Raw genomic sequence first — 16,798 nt, forward strand, 5'->3', positions numbered from 1 at the left:
AGTTTTAAAGACTGTGTTGATCATAATGCATAACTGTGTATTTCTAACAGCAGAGGCCAGTGTTGAGCTTTGTTCAGGCTGTAAAAAAGAACACACATGAACTGTAAGGGAAACCGGTTTATTTTACCCTACAAAAGGACGCATGGCGAGCAAAAACAAACAAAAAAATTATAAAATGAAAGTTTTTCAGACTTGAGAAGAGTGAAAAACCTATTTGACATACAAGGACCACAGTATAGTTATTCATATTTATACTTATATAACATTTTTTTGTTTTGTTGTAATGCTGTGTATACATACAAAATATAGCAAACTAAATAAGGCAAATAAATAGATTCAATTTACAGGAAAATGGAACATTCCTTAACATTTTTTTTTCCTTTTTTTTTTGTTTTCCTCAAACAACTATAACGGTGTACAAAATATTTCAGAACTATACATCTTTCGGGTGAAGCTTGTCAGGTCAACCTTTAAAAATACTCCTTCTGCACAATATACAACCTGTCAAAAACTCGAGTGCAGCTCCCCATGGCCGATACAAAGGTTGTGTAACTAGTGTGTTTTCATGTCGCAGGTAATTTCTTACCCATAATATAAATCTTTTCTATCAAAGGATCATACTTGTGCACCACGTTTAGAGTCATTTTAGCAAACAACAAGTGCATTATTGGACCAAACAAAGGTGAAAGGCAAACATTCGCTTGAAAAAAAGATACAAAAGCAAGTGATGCACGTTGAAGCGGTGGAGGAGACTGGTGCTCTCTGATACACTTTACGTTCAGTTTTTAAAGGACTACATTCTCTATATATATTTATCTCCTCGTCATCGTGTCAACACGTGGTCACCAGACCAAAGTCAAATGTGTATTTAAAGTCTGAATCGGCTCTTTCTGTCTTGCCCCTTTGTGAATTTAACCACATATCTACGTAAAAAACCAGGTTCGTCCCAGTTTTCCTCTATGGGTAGATGTTCACTTCAGGCCAAAGGGGACTTGGAACCAGCCATTTACAACTATTTAGAAGGGCCATCTTTCATTACCTACGAAAATAAATCTGACCATACTTTCACTCTTTCCTTCCTCAAATCCTCTGCCTCTCTGTCGTTTTCCTGTAATGATAAGCTGCATGAGCGTGTCCATACTGAGGGTGCAGGAAAAGCCTGTCCTACAAAACAAAAAGTGCATCAAGCAACAAAGCTACATCTATTATTCTTTCCATTTGGCCAGTCAATGACCAAATACACACACAAAAAAAAATATGAACACAAACAATAATACTGCTGATTTCGAATACCCCGTGGTATCCAACTAAAGAATGCAAGCTGTGGAACAATGTATTTCTACCAGCATCTGCTAAAGCACTCTCCTTACTGATGAAAACATTATGAGCTGAAGAATAGAATGGAAAGTAAAGTGGCCCAAAAACACCTAAATTTACATCAGCATGGAGAAAATGCTCATTAAGCTGTCACGATCTCACTTTCCTTCATGGACATCTAATTTATATTTCCAATGTGAGGAACATTCCGAAGTGTCAACCAACGTGTGCTTTTAAGTTAATAATGTTCTTCTTTTCTATTTGGTATACTATATCTAGTGTCATTTTACACCCATCACCATATTATTTTACACAATGAAGGAAAAGCAAACGGTTCTAAGCACCCCAAGGCTAGCTGCGGACCACTGACATCATTTTAACACCATCTGACGTCTTGCACCACATGAAGTTGCCACTTCATGGTGTCTGTTGGGCATATTCAGCAAACCCAAGGGCTGGATGTAGTGCAGCTATTTGATGTAAGCTAATCGGCTCACGTTAAGATAATTGATTAAATAAGGTAGTGTTGGATTAGATCAGTGGGTATTTGGTTAGTACTTTTGGCGTATGCTCAAAAAAATAATATAAATATGAATGAAGAGACCCTCATGCCCTCACTTACCATTAAACATTAAGAAGGAAACCTGTCCCCCTCTCAAGAAGAGAATAATGAGCATAAATGAGCACTAATTCTCTGTAATGGCACCATATGCTATGGGCTGTTGTGTAATCGTATCCACCCCCCACCTTTTGGCTTAATGGATAAAGTACCCTGTTGGCACAGAGAAAAGAAAGTAGCATGGGGTCCCAGCCCTGACTTCACCCCCCCCTAAACACAGGGGCATGGAGCGGTACCACACAAATGAAAGATTAGCAACAAGTCTGAGAATATTCAATCATCTCTTAAGAGATAAGAGCAATCCTCTTACTAAACCCCCAGGGCTCCCCAAATGGGCAGACGGAGAGAAAGAAACAAGAATACACGAAACGGTGTAAACTGATAAATGGTGCCCAATGTGTATGATAAACATCTCAGTTTGGTCGTCCTTTAACCAGAACAGAACACTTAGTCAAACAGACTTCATCATAGCCCACCTCAGAATGATCTCACCACCAGGTACCACAAAGAAAACAATACTCTGCCATGCAGAATGTCCTCAATCTTAGCCATAAGGGCTTTATCCTTAACCTTTTTAACCCCTTACTCTATATCTCTCTTCTTTCATCTTGCATCCCTCCTACTCTGTGGGAATCCATGTGCATCCAAATAAAAGGCCACTGTCCATGCATTTGCAACCTTTGTCTTACATCTACAACGCTTAATATACATGTAATGAGAAACAATATAAACAAAAATATATGGAAAATAAGTGGGTTGCATCATGTGGATCTTGAGCTCATTGATTGGTTTCAAGGGAATCATCACTCTGAGGATGCAAACAAACAGATGCTCACACAGATTGTACAATTACTAACACAATCTGCACATATCTTCTATTAATATACTTAAGTCTTAAGTACCCATGACCCAAAACTGATCCATAGAAGAGTAATGAACAAATATTTGCAGTGGCACAGTAAGCTGATTTGACCCGAGGCAGTGCTGGGACTGAATGGACTGAATGGACTGAAAGCAGCCCTGCCTCTTGAATTGTCATCAGAAGTTTGGTGGATTTGCATGGATTGGCTAATCACAGGTTCAAATCACAGGCGTATTCTTTTATGCATGAGCCAAATATTTATCAAATGAAACAACTTCATAGGAATTCCAAAGTATTAGAGGTACAAACTAGAAAATATATGGGGAAAAAAAAGGTTCTGAAGTTACCACGTTTGCTTCTTTGTATAAATAAATATATAAATGCCATTCTACCTGCATTTACTACATAATTACTTTGGCACTGGGCAATGCCATCACAAGTGATTTGAATTTGTATCAACAGGCGGAGAAGATCTGTAGGTGGAAATGAACTTTGACACATGCCTCCAGCATCGTCCTGTCTCAGAGCATTTCAGTTGTTCACTCGTCAGTCTTTCCACATTAAGTGCTGTGCTTTTTCGGCCTTCCAACTTGCTTGTAGTCCTTGTGAATGCTGTCTTTTTGAGGAGGCACTTGGGAAGGGGGCATCCCAGCCTACAATGGCTGTGACCACAGTGTCCTGTTTTCCTAGCTGGCCAGCCCAATGTTTAAAGGTTCTCCTCCTTGCCCTTGTCTCCGTATTATATAAGGTTGATGAAGTTACAGTTGGATCCATCGTTCAGTTATTGCATTTCCAAAAACTGCAGAGATGTTTTTTTTTCCTCTCTCTCTCTCTCAGTCTCGTAGTTCTCACATATACTAATGGTAGAGAGGACCTCTATAATCCTCTTTATCAAAGCACCAGAGAAATATAGGTGGAGAGAGAGGCACACAGGGTATCAGCACCCAAGGCTGGCAGTGTCTTTCAACATGAGAAGTTTTCCAGAGGTGTTTCAAAGAATCCTCCCATATTCTGTCCAAATTTTTTGCAACCAGAACTAGACTGACCCATTTCCAATGATGGCACCAGCTCCCAACCTGCCATAGTAGTTCTTCTCTCGCTGATCTTAACCATCTTGGGGAAATTGTGCATTGCGAATGGCTAAGACTGGACCCGAAGTTGTGGATTCGGGTACTTGGTAGTTTGAGGCTACATCTGGAGAGGGCCTGGAGGAATGAATCATCAGACATGCAGAGGAGGAAGACCATGTAGGATTTAGAATAAGCATGAGATTAAAGAAAGTGTATTGAGCACAGTGCTGTAGGAATTTCTGGCACATAGAGGACTATCCAACAGTGGTCTAGGAGTCCGGCTTTAGCTTGTGAGTCATTATGGGTTAGGACAAGATGTGGGTGAAGAGGGAGGCATACGGCAGTTAGGATTTTCCTTCAGGTACAGTATCTGAGTCTGTGAACCAAACTTTCACAGGGGTCAATAGTTGACCTTAGTGATTGGCCTTTCACGCCCTCCGCTCTCCACCAGCTGGTTGACTGAGCGCTTGCGGTTGCGTTTGAGCTTCGAGAGGTCTTTATCAAACACTTCTCCCGAGCGTAGGGCCGACACCAGGTCATCAAACTCGCCCACTTCTTCCGACACACTTCCTGCACTCTTTTTGGCCCTTCTCTCTCGCTCCCTCTGCTCCTTCAACTGGGGACACACACAGATATGGGCGACTCATTAACAGACATCAAACACACACACAAAAAAGTTACTTCTATTCAAAACCGTATCAGATCAAGCACTTTTATAGCACATAAGACACGTGTAGAGTGTTCTGATATGTACCACACAATGGTGTGTCATCTGCAAAGCTATGGAAGCTGCTATGGATTCCATGTTTATGAATCACAGTAACTTCTAGAACGGAAATAGGAGTGGGTCTAGAACAGAACCTTGTGGGACACCATACTTTGCCACGGTATGTACAGAAGATCTGATGTTTAACTTTACAAACTGACAGTGGTCAGTCAGGTAGGATCTGAACCAGAAGAGGGCCATTCCTATGACCCTAAAATTTTCATAGCCTGTCTAGTAGTATTGTGTGATTTATGCTGTCAAATGTCACACTAAGGTCAAGAAAGAACAGAAAAGCTATGTAGCCCTAGGTATCAGGGTATTCACAGTACTTAGTAATTTCTGGTTAGTGCCTGTGTGATTAGTCATGTTTGTGTTCAATTTGAGACAATAATACCCTACACCAATCCAGGGGCTAGATAGAGAAATGCACCATGTATACTGTAAGAGTGCCCAAACCGAGACACAGAATGCGATGAAGTTTACGTTTGAAGTTTAAGTTAATGTTTAATGAGATTTTGGGGTTTTGCAATATAACTTTGGCAGCTGCATGATTTTTCCAGTTAATTTGCAGTTAACCATGAAGGACTAAAAGCGAGCATAACATCTGAGCATAAACTGATCTGTGGATAAAGAGAATTATGTTTGGAATGCTGAAACGTCTGTAAGCAAACAGTGGATGTGTAGACAGCATACTAACTTGAGCGGTGTACTTAAACTGTGACACTGTATATGGTATGGACGTACGTGTGGATGTATCACCAGGTGCTGGGGTATTTTTATCACATATTTTGCTGTCTTGAAAAAAGTACAAAAAAAGTGAATCTGAAGTTTGTGAATCATTACACCCCTATGCATTACACTGTGCAACAATATTTCCTGTGGCTAATGAGCATTGCATCCCATAATCCACATGGCTGAGGGTTGAGTGGAAGTCAGAGAGGCTGTATGGTTCCCAGACTCTCTCCGCTCTCTACAGGCCAGGCCACATTCCCAGCATTCCCTGGGGGAGGCCTCAGAGTGGTCAAGCTATGAGGAGGAGGGGCTGGTGGTGCTACTGACAGCTGATCTGATGGAATGACCATTTTTGAAAGATAAAGTGGGGGAGAGACAAATAATAAACAGAACATACGGAAGCCCAGGCTTATCTGTGACCAAGACACCCTCAGTATTTAGGGGAGGAACTGAGAGAAACGAAAGAATTTGGGCTCTGAAGACACACGTGACAAGGGTGGCCCCTTATCTACAGTCTACTTAGCCCTCTGATTAATGAATTAAGACATTCATGAATCAGATGAGGTTGTGAGACATCAAGTATTAGACTGTTATTACTGAAAAGGGCCCATTAAAAACCTCACCTCTTATAAACCCTATTGAACAGGAATGTTGTGCTTCTCAAGCGTAACCAACTGTTAAAGATCACAAACTATAAGAACTGGAAAGGATCTCCATAGATCATGTTGTTCAGATGAAACACATCAATACAGTCAGATCAAAACTTCATGGCTTAGCATTTGAAAAACAGCAGCTGGACCAATAGAAATTCCAAAATTATTTACTAATTATTACAATAAATTTCTTTTTAATGTTTTCTTCCTTCTCAGAGTCACCAATTTGTAGAGAATTTGTTCAAAAAGCGATGATATACTAAGTGCTGAGCTCAATCTTAAGCAGCAATGCAATAGTAACCTAAGTTTCTTGTGTTCTGAACCAAGTGCTTTAGCTTCCTGGTTGAGGGAAGCATTTCTAAACTAGGAGACTAGAACACTAAACTGCTAGTGATGTTTGTCTCACCATGGCCTCCATGCGTGCTCTCCTCTCTTCCTCCTCTTTGCGACGCTGCATGTTCTCCAGATCCTGCCGAGCCTCATTGAACGACTGCAGGAAGGTGTCAAAAATCCCAAAGAATTCATCTGGCTGCATGCGTCCCTGGTCCTCTCCAAAGTGCTTCAGAGACTTCACAAACTGGGGAGGAGAACAGAGCAGGGGAACATCTCAATGAAGTAAGAAGCACTGTAGCACAGGCAGAAAGGTCAGTTCTAGTGGATAAAGGCAAGCAATATACTCAAGGTGCAAAATACAGAGGGCCCTGGGTGGTCCAGGACCCCCTAATTAACCTCTTGGATCCTCTAAGTATCAAAAATCAAAATTTTGAGGGTCCCTGAAAATAAACTTATGTTGACATTATGTTGTCCTTTAGGGAAAGACCTGCCATCAGTGAGAGTCTTTCTTCTTAACTAACTAGAGATGCAGCACTGGTCTGCTTCAGGGTGGTGCTGTAGCAAATTGGTTCACACAGTTGGTCCTTCAGAGCCAAGCAACTGTAACTATGGCTGGGATACCCATGAAAAACTTGCCCAATTTTCCAAGAGACGGGGGGGGGAACTGTTACTCATTTCTCCAAATGAAAACAAAAGAGGATGTGTGGATGACCACATTACCAAACTAGAAAAGAGCACTTTCAAAAGAGGAACTGTTAAAATAAACATTTTGATGTCACTGAAGTTAGCATCAGTGCCAGCGAGTGAGTTAGCAGCCAGCCAACGCTGGAGTAGAGAGTAGTAGTAAGAGAGCAAAGAGACTTCAGCAGTTAACCACCACTGACAATATGAACAACACTCATAAACATGCTCATCTACCTGGACGTCACTGAACACCAGTGAAGCCCAGAGGCAGGATAGTGAGTCTGATAAGGCAGCATTGTGTGCGTGCAGTAACCAATGGCACAGCTGCTGCAGCGCTGCAGCCAGGCCACCGCCTCCTGCCAGCTGTCCCACTGCTGCTCCTCTGCCTGCTTATCTGTGTACTGAGTGGGCTGTATCAATCACAGCCACATTCATCAACGACACGTACACCAACAACAAAAAAATCCCTGTTTCTCTGTGTGCGTGATGGATGGTAACGCCTGATTTGACTACCGTATGTCCTCTCTTATCGCTACCACCTGCCCACTGACCACTGCCAGAAGGGTGAGAAACAGACAGACAGACGTCGCCAGAACCTTTTCAAAGGGGTGGCCAGGTAAAACCCAGCAATTTTATAGGACACTTCACAATTTCTTGTAAAATGCTCGGGTAAAAAAGTGCAGTAACGTTATCAGAGAATGTGAAAATCATTGTATTGTTTTGTTTTATGTACTATTTCTACTCTGTGCTGAAGACTGTAGAGATTTATTTATGTGCTTATAAATGTTTTCCTGATGTAGAAAGCCATTCAGCTGCTTCCTTAAGCAAAACAAACAAGAATAATATATTACTTTTTATTAACTATAATATTATTATTATTATTATTATTATTATTATTATTGTTATATATTATAGTTTTGAGCAGTTTTCACTCTCCTGTGAGATACGCTGATTACTCAGTGCAGATTTGTAACCAGCCTTGATGGCAGATTTGTACTGTAAAGCCATTTACGTACAGCAGCGGAACTTTTCTCTTGACTGCTTCATTGAGGATAGCTGACCATCTTACTTTGTTTAACCGGGGTGGCAAGAAAGGTGGCCGTGCTTCACAGGAGGGTGGCACCGGCCACCCCTTGGCTATGCCCCCGCAGACGGACAAAGAAACAGATGTGAGAAAGAGGAGAAAGGAATGACAGAGAAAGCAAGAGAGAGAGAGAAGAGAAAGAGGAAAGAGCAAGCTAGAGTGAGAGAAAGTGAGGAAGAGAGAGAGGAAGAGAAAGAAAGAAAGAAAGAAAGAAAGAAAGAAAACAGTAAGACAGGGAGGGAGACCATAAAATGAGAGAGAGGGAGAGAGAGAAAGCAAGAGAGAGAAGAAAAAGAGGAAAGAGCAAGCTAGGGTGAGAGAAAGTGAGGAAGAGAGAGAGAGGAAGAGAAAGAAAGAAAGAAAGAAAAAAAGAAAGAAAGAGACAAAAAGCGAGACAGGGAGAGAGACCATAGAGAGAGAGACCAGGGAGAGAGAGAGAGAGAGAGAGAGAGAGAGAGAGGAGGGCAAGAGAGTGAGAGGGCAAAAGAGAGAGAGAGAGGGCAAGAGCAAGCCAGGGAGCACGAGAGCAGAGCCGAGTGTCGTGCCATGTGAGAATGTTCTGGAGAACAGTAAACAATTCACGCTAAATTTGCTGATTTCATGCTGAATCTCGGCAGAAATTTCTCCTTTACTTTTGCTTCGGGCTGAATTGATTCTGAAAATCAATGCTGAACATGTTCAATACCCAGTTCGACAGAGTATCTCTTGACATGAATTTTTATGCTCAATAAATACATTCTGTAAAAGAGGGTAAGAACTGCACTCATTCAGCGCAGGCTTTGCTCTTTAGGAGTGGTTTGGCATGCTGCAGTGTTAAATCCTAAAGTAAGGCCCTCCGTTTAGATATGATTCCTGCTCTAAAAGTGTAAATCCATTTTAAGGTCAGACGGCTTTGACTGCCAAGAGCATCCCGAATCCGCAGCAGATTTGCTCTGAAGTGCTCTACGTAGCATTTATCCTGGCTCCTGCTGGCTCCCCTCCCGCTGGGAGTTTGGCCAGTTCTGCTGTCTCTGAACTCTATGAAGTGGCAATGCGTTAGGAACTAGTGTTTTAGTTTCTTATTTGCAGGAAGTGTTTCTTAACTAAGAGACTAGTGCTGATATTCTGAGGCGTATACTATGTACTGATCTTAATAGTGTACAACTTAGGCAGGTTCGTATGCAAATATGTTGATGTACTGCACTGTTTGTATTAATGTAAAATGATGAAATGATATTGCTATCAACATCACACTGAAAATCAACCCATTCTAAGCACGCATGCTGGAAGTATTTGGGTTCAAATGTGTCAAGCAGTAGCTAAACCAGCTTTTCCTCTTTTCTGTATTTTAATATTTTACACTAACGTTAAAACCTTATTCTCTGTTCATATTGCTCCTCTGTTATTGTCTTGACCAGATGAGGTTGGGTTCCCCTTTTGAGTCTTGGTTCCTCCTTGGTTTCTTCCTTGACTTGACTTGACATGAATGAAATATGCTTCATAAACACAGTTACTAGCAGTATAAGTAAACAATCACAGCAATTTTGCTGTCCTGTACCATTCAAATGTTTGTAAACATGTCATTAATGATAATAAATACTAATATATAATAAAAACAAATGCAGTGCAGATCAAAATACTCTAAAATTGTTACCAAAACTTAAAATTTAGAGGATTTTAGGGACAACGAGAAGTTATGACATGGTAAAAATAGCTAATGTTAATCAATAATAAAGCCTTATTACCAATTTATAGTAATTTATTGTCATGAAATAACTATGAATAGCTATTTCATCAGTGATAGCTGGCCAGTGCTTTTCGAATATGAGCCATTCTGGATATTTTCATCCATTATAAGTTCATTCTTCATCTTATACGGTTTCCTCAGTTATTATGGAATCATCCACAGCTGTGTTTAGCACTAAAAATGTAGTAATTTTTAGAGCTTCCTGCAAATTGTTTGAAATTTTCGAAACAATAGCATCATACTGGGATTATATTGGTTTTACATCACTGAAAACAGTGATTCCAAACATCTGAACAGTAGTGTAACATAATTAAATAGACTTATCCATATGAAACTGACACATCTGAGTCATGTAAATTCAAAGCACTACTTACTTTGGCACTTGTGAATATACTATACTTTGAATACCCAAAGCCCAGTGTATACAACTGGGACATCAGTGGTGCTGGATGGCCTGAAACTGTTTATATATTGACTGCTTTATGCACTATATAAGCTGAAAGAGTGATGATCGTCTATGATCTACAGTTTCTCCAGCTCTCTAAAGACACCATGCACACCTGTGTCAATGTATTCGACAGCCTTTGGTGCCTCTCAGCTTGTTATACACTGCCCTGTGTCTCACTGAGCCCAATATTTATGTTATTTTGGGGTTACCTCAGGGGACGTTATGTTAGCACCAACAGCGTGACCCCGGGAAGGCTGCGAGGAGGCGGCCGGGCTGCAGGAGTACAGCAGTGCTTTTGTTTCCCCGCAGCAAAACGTTTCAGGGTCAGGCTTTTCCCGTGACGTTTCTCCAAACACTCTTTTCATTTTTTATGGCACTCCTTAAATAAATAATTAGGCTAGTGATGGGTGGGAGCACAGTGCAGGCTGTGTGGTTCGAGGCTGAGCTTTAAGCTTTCAGGGCAGAGTGTGGTCAGTCAGGGGAGTAACACTCATCTCCAATCACACTTTCCACCATCACAAGGCATAGGAAGACACAAAAACACATGCATAGAAACACAAACATATGAAGGTTTGTTTTTTTTTAAAGAATGTTTTGAACATGAGTTCATATATATGTCCCATATGCATCGGGTATATATAAGCCTCAGCAATGAAATATAATATCCAATTGTGCAGTTTTTAATGACAACACTGTTTTATTTCAGCTTCCACCCTTTTGAGGAGACTTACTTTCAGTTTTTCAGGGATATTTTTCAGTTCAGTCTTAGAAGTTGGTTGCATTTTCTGCTTCTCACGATCCAAGTAATCCTAAAGATGTTCAGCGATGTTCTGGACTCTAGGGTGGTCAGTCCTAAGAACACCAGCAGCTTCTTTGTTTGATTTGTTGCAAGTTTTCTTCCTTTTTGTCTGTTTCCTTTTCTCAGTGAAGCTTCTTAACAGCTACACATCCTTTCAGACCCATAGCTTTGAGTTGTCTTCTCACAGTAGAAGGATAAACAGAAACACCTGAGGATTTTTTCAGATCTGAAGCAGCTTGATTTTCTCATCTCTCTCAAAGATGAAAGCTTTAAGTGCTGCTTATCTGATGGGGACAGTTTTGTTGGTCTACTTGGTCTTGCGTGGTTGTTAGGAGTCCCATTTTTTCTAAAGCTTTTAATCATTTTTTGAACCGCTGTTGTGGAAACTCCTGTTTTTTCCACTAATTTTCCTTTAACCTTCCCCTTCTTATGCAATTCCTTGTGCCAATACCATGTATCTGCTGAGAAATGTCTTGCTTAATATTTCTAAATATTGCTCTCTTGACTCCTGCACAGCACTGTATGTAAGTACCTGTATGTAAAAACATTAACATGTTTCATATATTTGTGTGAAATACGTAGCTTTTGTAAAAAGCACTACACAAAAGACAATTCTGTTGGTCTGGTCACTCCCAGGGTGGCTTCAGAATACTTTTCTTTTAAATTCTTAAGAGACGGGGACACAGCATAGCAGGGGGACCGGGCCTCAGCCAAATTTCAAAAGAGAAAGCTCTCTTTACACACAGAAAAAGAAGCTCAGTAGAAGTCAGGGCCAGCCGCTGGGTCCCCCCGGGACGTTTAAGTCATCACACCGAGTCGGTAGGGGTACATAAAGGCTTTTCTTTTCTCTCTCGCTCCCTTTTTCCTCCCTCACTCTCTCCCTCCATGGTTCCAAGATGTTAGGCCCTGGCCTATGCACAGGCTTGGCAGGGCAGCAGGCTCTTGTGTGTGAAGAGAAATGGAAGGCCCACTGAGCCCATCCTTGCGGCCATCTCACACACAAACCCCCCCAGCACAACAAACCCGAGCTCCGCTGACAGCCAGTCAAAGACAACTCGGCTGGAAAACACCTCACATCTCCACAACAACTCTCAAAGCAAGCGCAGAGAGAGAAAAACACTTTCGGTATTAGGGACAAGGGAAAAATAACCAAGCCCTGTCTTGCTCTCTTCATGTGAATTCCTCTGTGCAATTGCATCTGGCTTAGATGAAAGCTCAGTAAATGAGTTCCATGGAGCAGAGATGGGGAGAGTAGGTGGTTTTCTTTGATGAGTACGCAGACACATTTATTAGATTAGGCTGCGGAACTTCAGCAGGCCCACGCAAATTGGTGAAAATAGACCTAAAGCATTAGATCAGTAGAGTTAAAACCTGAGGGTTGCGGTAATGATGACTGATCGAATGAAGGGGGATCCTTACCTTTTCCTTAGCCTCGTTCAGCTGATCTTCCAGCTCTGAGAAGCTAAAACTGGCCACTGTGATGAAGTCACTGACCACGGGCACAAACTTGTCCCCTCTGTCCCGTACCCGGCTCTGCTGGTACTGCAGCTCCTGCAGGTTCACGGCAGACATGGTAGCATTAAAAAACATTATAGGCCTTGCTTTGACATCTTTATCGCAATTAAGTACATCACAATAAGCTTTTCTGAGCACTAACTAGCTTCACAAGTATTGTAGGTGTTTAAAGGGTTAAATTCCAGTAATTTTCAAGATTTCTACACAACCACATCATTAAGATGTAAATAAAGTCATTCAGAGAAACCAGAGTCTGAAGAGTTAAATGTCTCGTAAAGCTACATCACAGGAAGCTATTACATGAAATGCTTATGAATATGTGCGTCTGAGGCCTGAGACAATGTTTCATAATAGTTTTTTTTTCAGAAGATTTTATCCTAAAACATATTTTTAAAGTATATTCATAGCAGAGAGGAATCCGCAGGGTGTTGCGAGGCAAAACAGTTCCCAAAGGAAACTTAATTTTCACATTTACCATTAGCTTCACCATCATAAGTAAGTAACTAAATGAATAAGTAAGTAAAAAGACTATATTTGCATTGTAGACATCACAACCCCTGGTTCAATGGCTACCATGGAAACAATGAACCATTTCCCATCAAATCACTCTTACACATCAAACACTGAATTATATAGAAATTATTAAAAAAAAAAACTTTTCCTTTAATGTCAGAGAACCAGTGGTCAGGCAAGCACATCACACTATACCAGTAACAGTCCTTTGATAAGATGCCTAGCGCTACATTTGCACACCTCTGTAACATGATTAAGTAGAAAGTCGTTGTGGATAAGAGTGTCAGCTAAATGCATAAATGGAAATGTAAAGGTCACCCTATTGCTGGGAGAGTTGAATCTCAACAAAGCCAGGAGTCCAACAGAGTGTAATTGGCCTTGTTTAACTTTCTGCTAAGGGAAAACATGGTCAACTCTTCATTTTAAGTAATGTAATGTCTAGAAACACACACACATTTCCTAAACCGCTTAATTGGGCAGAAGGCAGGATACACCCTGGACAGGTCGCCAGTCCATCGCAGGGCAGACACACAAACATATACAATGACACACACATTCACACCTAGGGGCAATTTAGCATGTCCAGTTGACCTGACTGCATGTCTTTGGACTGTGGGAGGAAACCCACCCAGACACGGGGTGAACATGCAAGCTCCACACAGAAAGGACCCTGGTTGCCCAGCCGGGGAACCGAACCCAGGCCCTTATTGCTGTGAGGCGACAGCACTACCCACTGTAGATAACATAAATTAGCTAATAATGTTGAAAATTGATAAATTTTAGTCATGTAGTACCACTTTGAGCAAACAAACGAATGCATTTGAATATACTTTAGACTTCAATCATGTCTTGTTACTCTGACTGAATAAATGTTCCCAATATCTAAAATCAATAATCAATAATTTGTACTACCGAACTGAGAGCTGCACCACATCTAACACCAACAGCATGGCTGAGGCTGCAGCAGCATTGTGGAGCTGCAACTCTGGGAAATTATTGCTTCTTCTATCTGTTGCATTACTTATGCAATGCTAAAGCTCTGTGCATCATAGCTGCTAGAGAGTATTAGCGAAATAAGCTAAAGACCTTCTCTTACAGTGTAGATGCTGGTGTCCACACCACTCGGAGGCCTGTGTAAAGGGGTCATTTGGAAGTTGTGAAGCTGAAACTATATGGAGGAAAAAAAAATCCCTGTACTCATAAGTTCTTGAAGCATTTTTTAAAATGTGTACGAATGGTGCACTGTGTCTGTTCCAACTCAAGTATATGCTGATCTGCATTGTGAAAACATCTTTATGTATCGTGATATACGTTTGTCGCATTGCCCACTCCTTGTCATCGTTCTCTTTCGGTTTCCTACCATTTCCTCCTCATCAACTCTAAATACAGTCCATGTGTGTCTCTGAGATCTTGTGCCTTCATGTGTTGCTATTAAACTGTCCACACGCCACTGTTTTCCATGGCGTGCAGACAGTGAGATTAATGCACACACTCAGCTCTGAGGCATGCCTTTGCTTGGCCCCGTTCTCTAGATGCCTCTGTCTTAATTACTTAATGAATACATCCATTGGTGTACATCACACATAATCGCCTTGCTCTCGTTTCGGTGGTCAGCTTCTGACAGTGGCTGTGTGAAGTGCGGGAGAGTGGTGAGAGGATGATTTGAGCTCATTCAACTCATGGAACAGACTCCTTTTCCATTATGTAAAAATGAAAAGAAGACGGCGTATGGCCTGAACGTGACTTGTCTGAATTCACAGCTAAATAGTTTCACCACTAAATGCTTCCCCCTGTCAGCCAATTCGTAGCTCATATTAACTTGGACCCCAGGCGTAATTTATACCATACACTGGAATATTCGTTAGAATGACCAGAGACAATCGCTCAGACATGCACAAAAATTCATGTCATGCATTTCACTTTCACTTTTTCTCCAGTTTAAGATGGTTTTAACTGGTAGTTTTATTTGAATACTTGAAAGAGATCCATGTGTGTTTGCCACAGTAAAATGCCAATAAAGTGCCAATCTCCTTTATTACACTGCTTTGAATTGGCCACAGGAATGAACAATAGTTCAATCAATAGTTCAAAACAATACTCACTGCCTCCAGAGCCTTCAGTCCACTCTTTATGCTGTACACTTCCTTCTCCAGTTCAGCCAGACTGAGCACAGAGGAAGAACAGACGGTCACAAAGCTTAATCGTCACACGCACATATGCCCCACAATATGTTAACCCACAGAGACATTGCAAAATTGCAACAATCGTCTATTTATGCCCATGTCTGACTATAACTTAAATACCTTAAAAGCCTATACCTTAATTACATGTACAGAATAAACGCTTCATTTTATCGCCACAAAAAAAACATAACACTACCAAAACTTTACAAATGTTACTCATTTTGAAAATGACTTGAAAACGCTGGCCAGCACGACTAGCAAACACAGCTTTCAACAGCTGTACACACATAAAATCACATATTTTTAATTAAAACACAGAAAAGTTTGCTTAATTGCAGTAATATGTGTTTCAGTAGTGACAGCTCTTGTTCTACACTGATTTTCAGACTTTGGGACAGATTTACTTCAAGACAATGGGGTCTAACTGCTCACCATGTGTCCAGGAGGGACAGGGATGCAGTCTCACTTCCTGCTCTAAAATTGCAGGGGCATGGCTAAAATAAGGCCCCACCTATGGGCTAAAACTTTGTGTTTCGATAGTGACATGAAAATGTGGGATGGCATTTTTATAATAAAGTTTTTGTATTTAAAAATTAAACTCATGAAAGTTTTTCAACTTTTTTTTTATTCATTTTACAAGAAATCCAACAGAAAAAAAAACAGAAAAAAATACAAAAAAGGTGAAATTTAGAAGCTGAGGTTTTGGACAGCCACCTCCTAATAAAAAAGTATCCTGTGAATGATGATATTATATATATTTTTGCATTATTACTATCTCAATTAATTCTTTGGGTTTAAATAGATCATTCCATAGTCCTTGTAAATATCTAATGTCAGAATACTTCATTTTTAAAATTTATTTATTTATTTATTTTTACTACAGGACCGCAGTTTGAACGGATTCGTTCCAACTTGATGTGTTATAGACTCAATAATATTTGAAATTATATTAAAATTACAAATTGTTCAAATCACAAGGGAAAAAAATGTAACCTTTAATAAACCCAAGGCTGCAATAGTTGTAACAGAAGTTTGGTACCGCTAGTAGTTGCTGGCCATTTTAAGGGGTTAAAACACAGGGCTGAATCCTTGATGTGACATGATGAAAGACTGTCCTGCATTTTGACCAGCTTTATTTATGTTTACTGGATCCCTTCAGAAATGGAAAGAGCTGATATTGGTCAGAATACTGACAGCACAATAAAACTAATAAAGTGGTTTGTTAGAAAGCTTAAATGCATAGCACACCCTGTGATGGCACTGCAAAGGCCAATATTACGATAACGATTACCTAACAATGTATTGTGCAGCCCTTGTTCTGAGCCGAACTACACTGTGCAGAGTTTATAGCTTCTTCGATTAGACACAACAATCAGCTTTCAGGTTAAGTGGAATTATAATGAGAAAAGTTAGAGACGGTTTGTGCTGGTAATGAAAATAGGCACCTTCACGTTTAACATGTCATTTATTTTTCCAGAATGAGTGCTAACTCTG

The 16,798-nt window shown here is 40.6% G+C and overlaps 1 protein-coding gene across 1 annotated transcript in view; it reads right to left on the reverse strand.

Annotated features, from left to right (window-relative positions):
• Positions 1-102: 102 nt before the first annotated feature.
• daam2 (dishevelled associated activator of morphogenesis 2) overlaps positions 103-16,798 on the reverse strand; it is a 104,426-nt gene continuing 87,730 nt past the window's right edge. The window contains 4 exon segments of the mRNA XM_036593478.1: positions 103-4,484; positions 6,426-6,596; positions 12,513-12,644; positions 15,224-15,284. Coding sequence (XP_036449371.1) covers positions 4,269-4,484; positions 6,426-6,596; positions 12,513-12,644; positions 15,224-15,284 — 580 coding nt within the window. The 3' untranslated portion in view covers positions 103-4,268.

The sequence above is a fragment of the Colossoma macropomum genome, unplaced genomic scaffold (assembly GCF_904425465.1).
Source record: "Colossoma macropomum unplaced genomic scaffold, Colossoma_macropomum, whole genome shotgun sequence".
Taxonomy (NCBI): domain Eukaryota; kingdom Metazoa; phylum Chordata; class Actinopteri; order Characiformes; family Serrasalmidae; genus Colossoma; species Colossoma macropomum.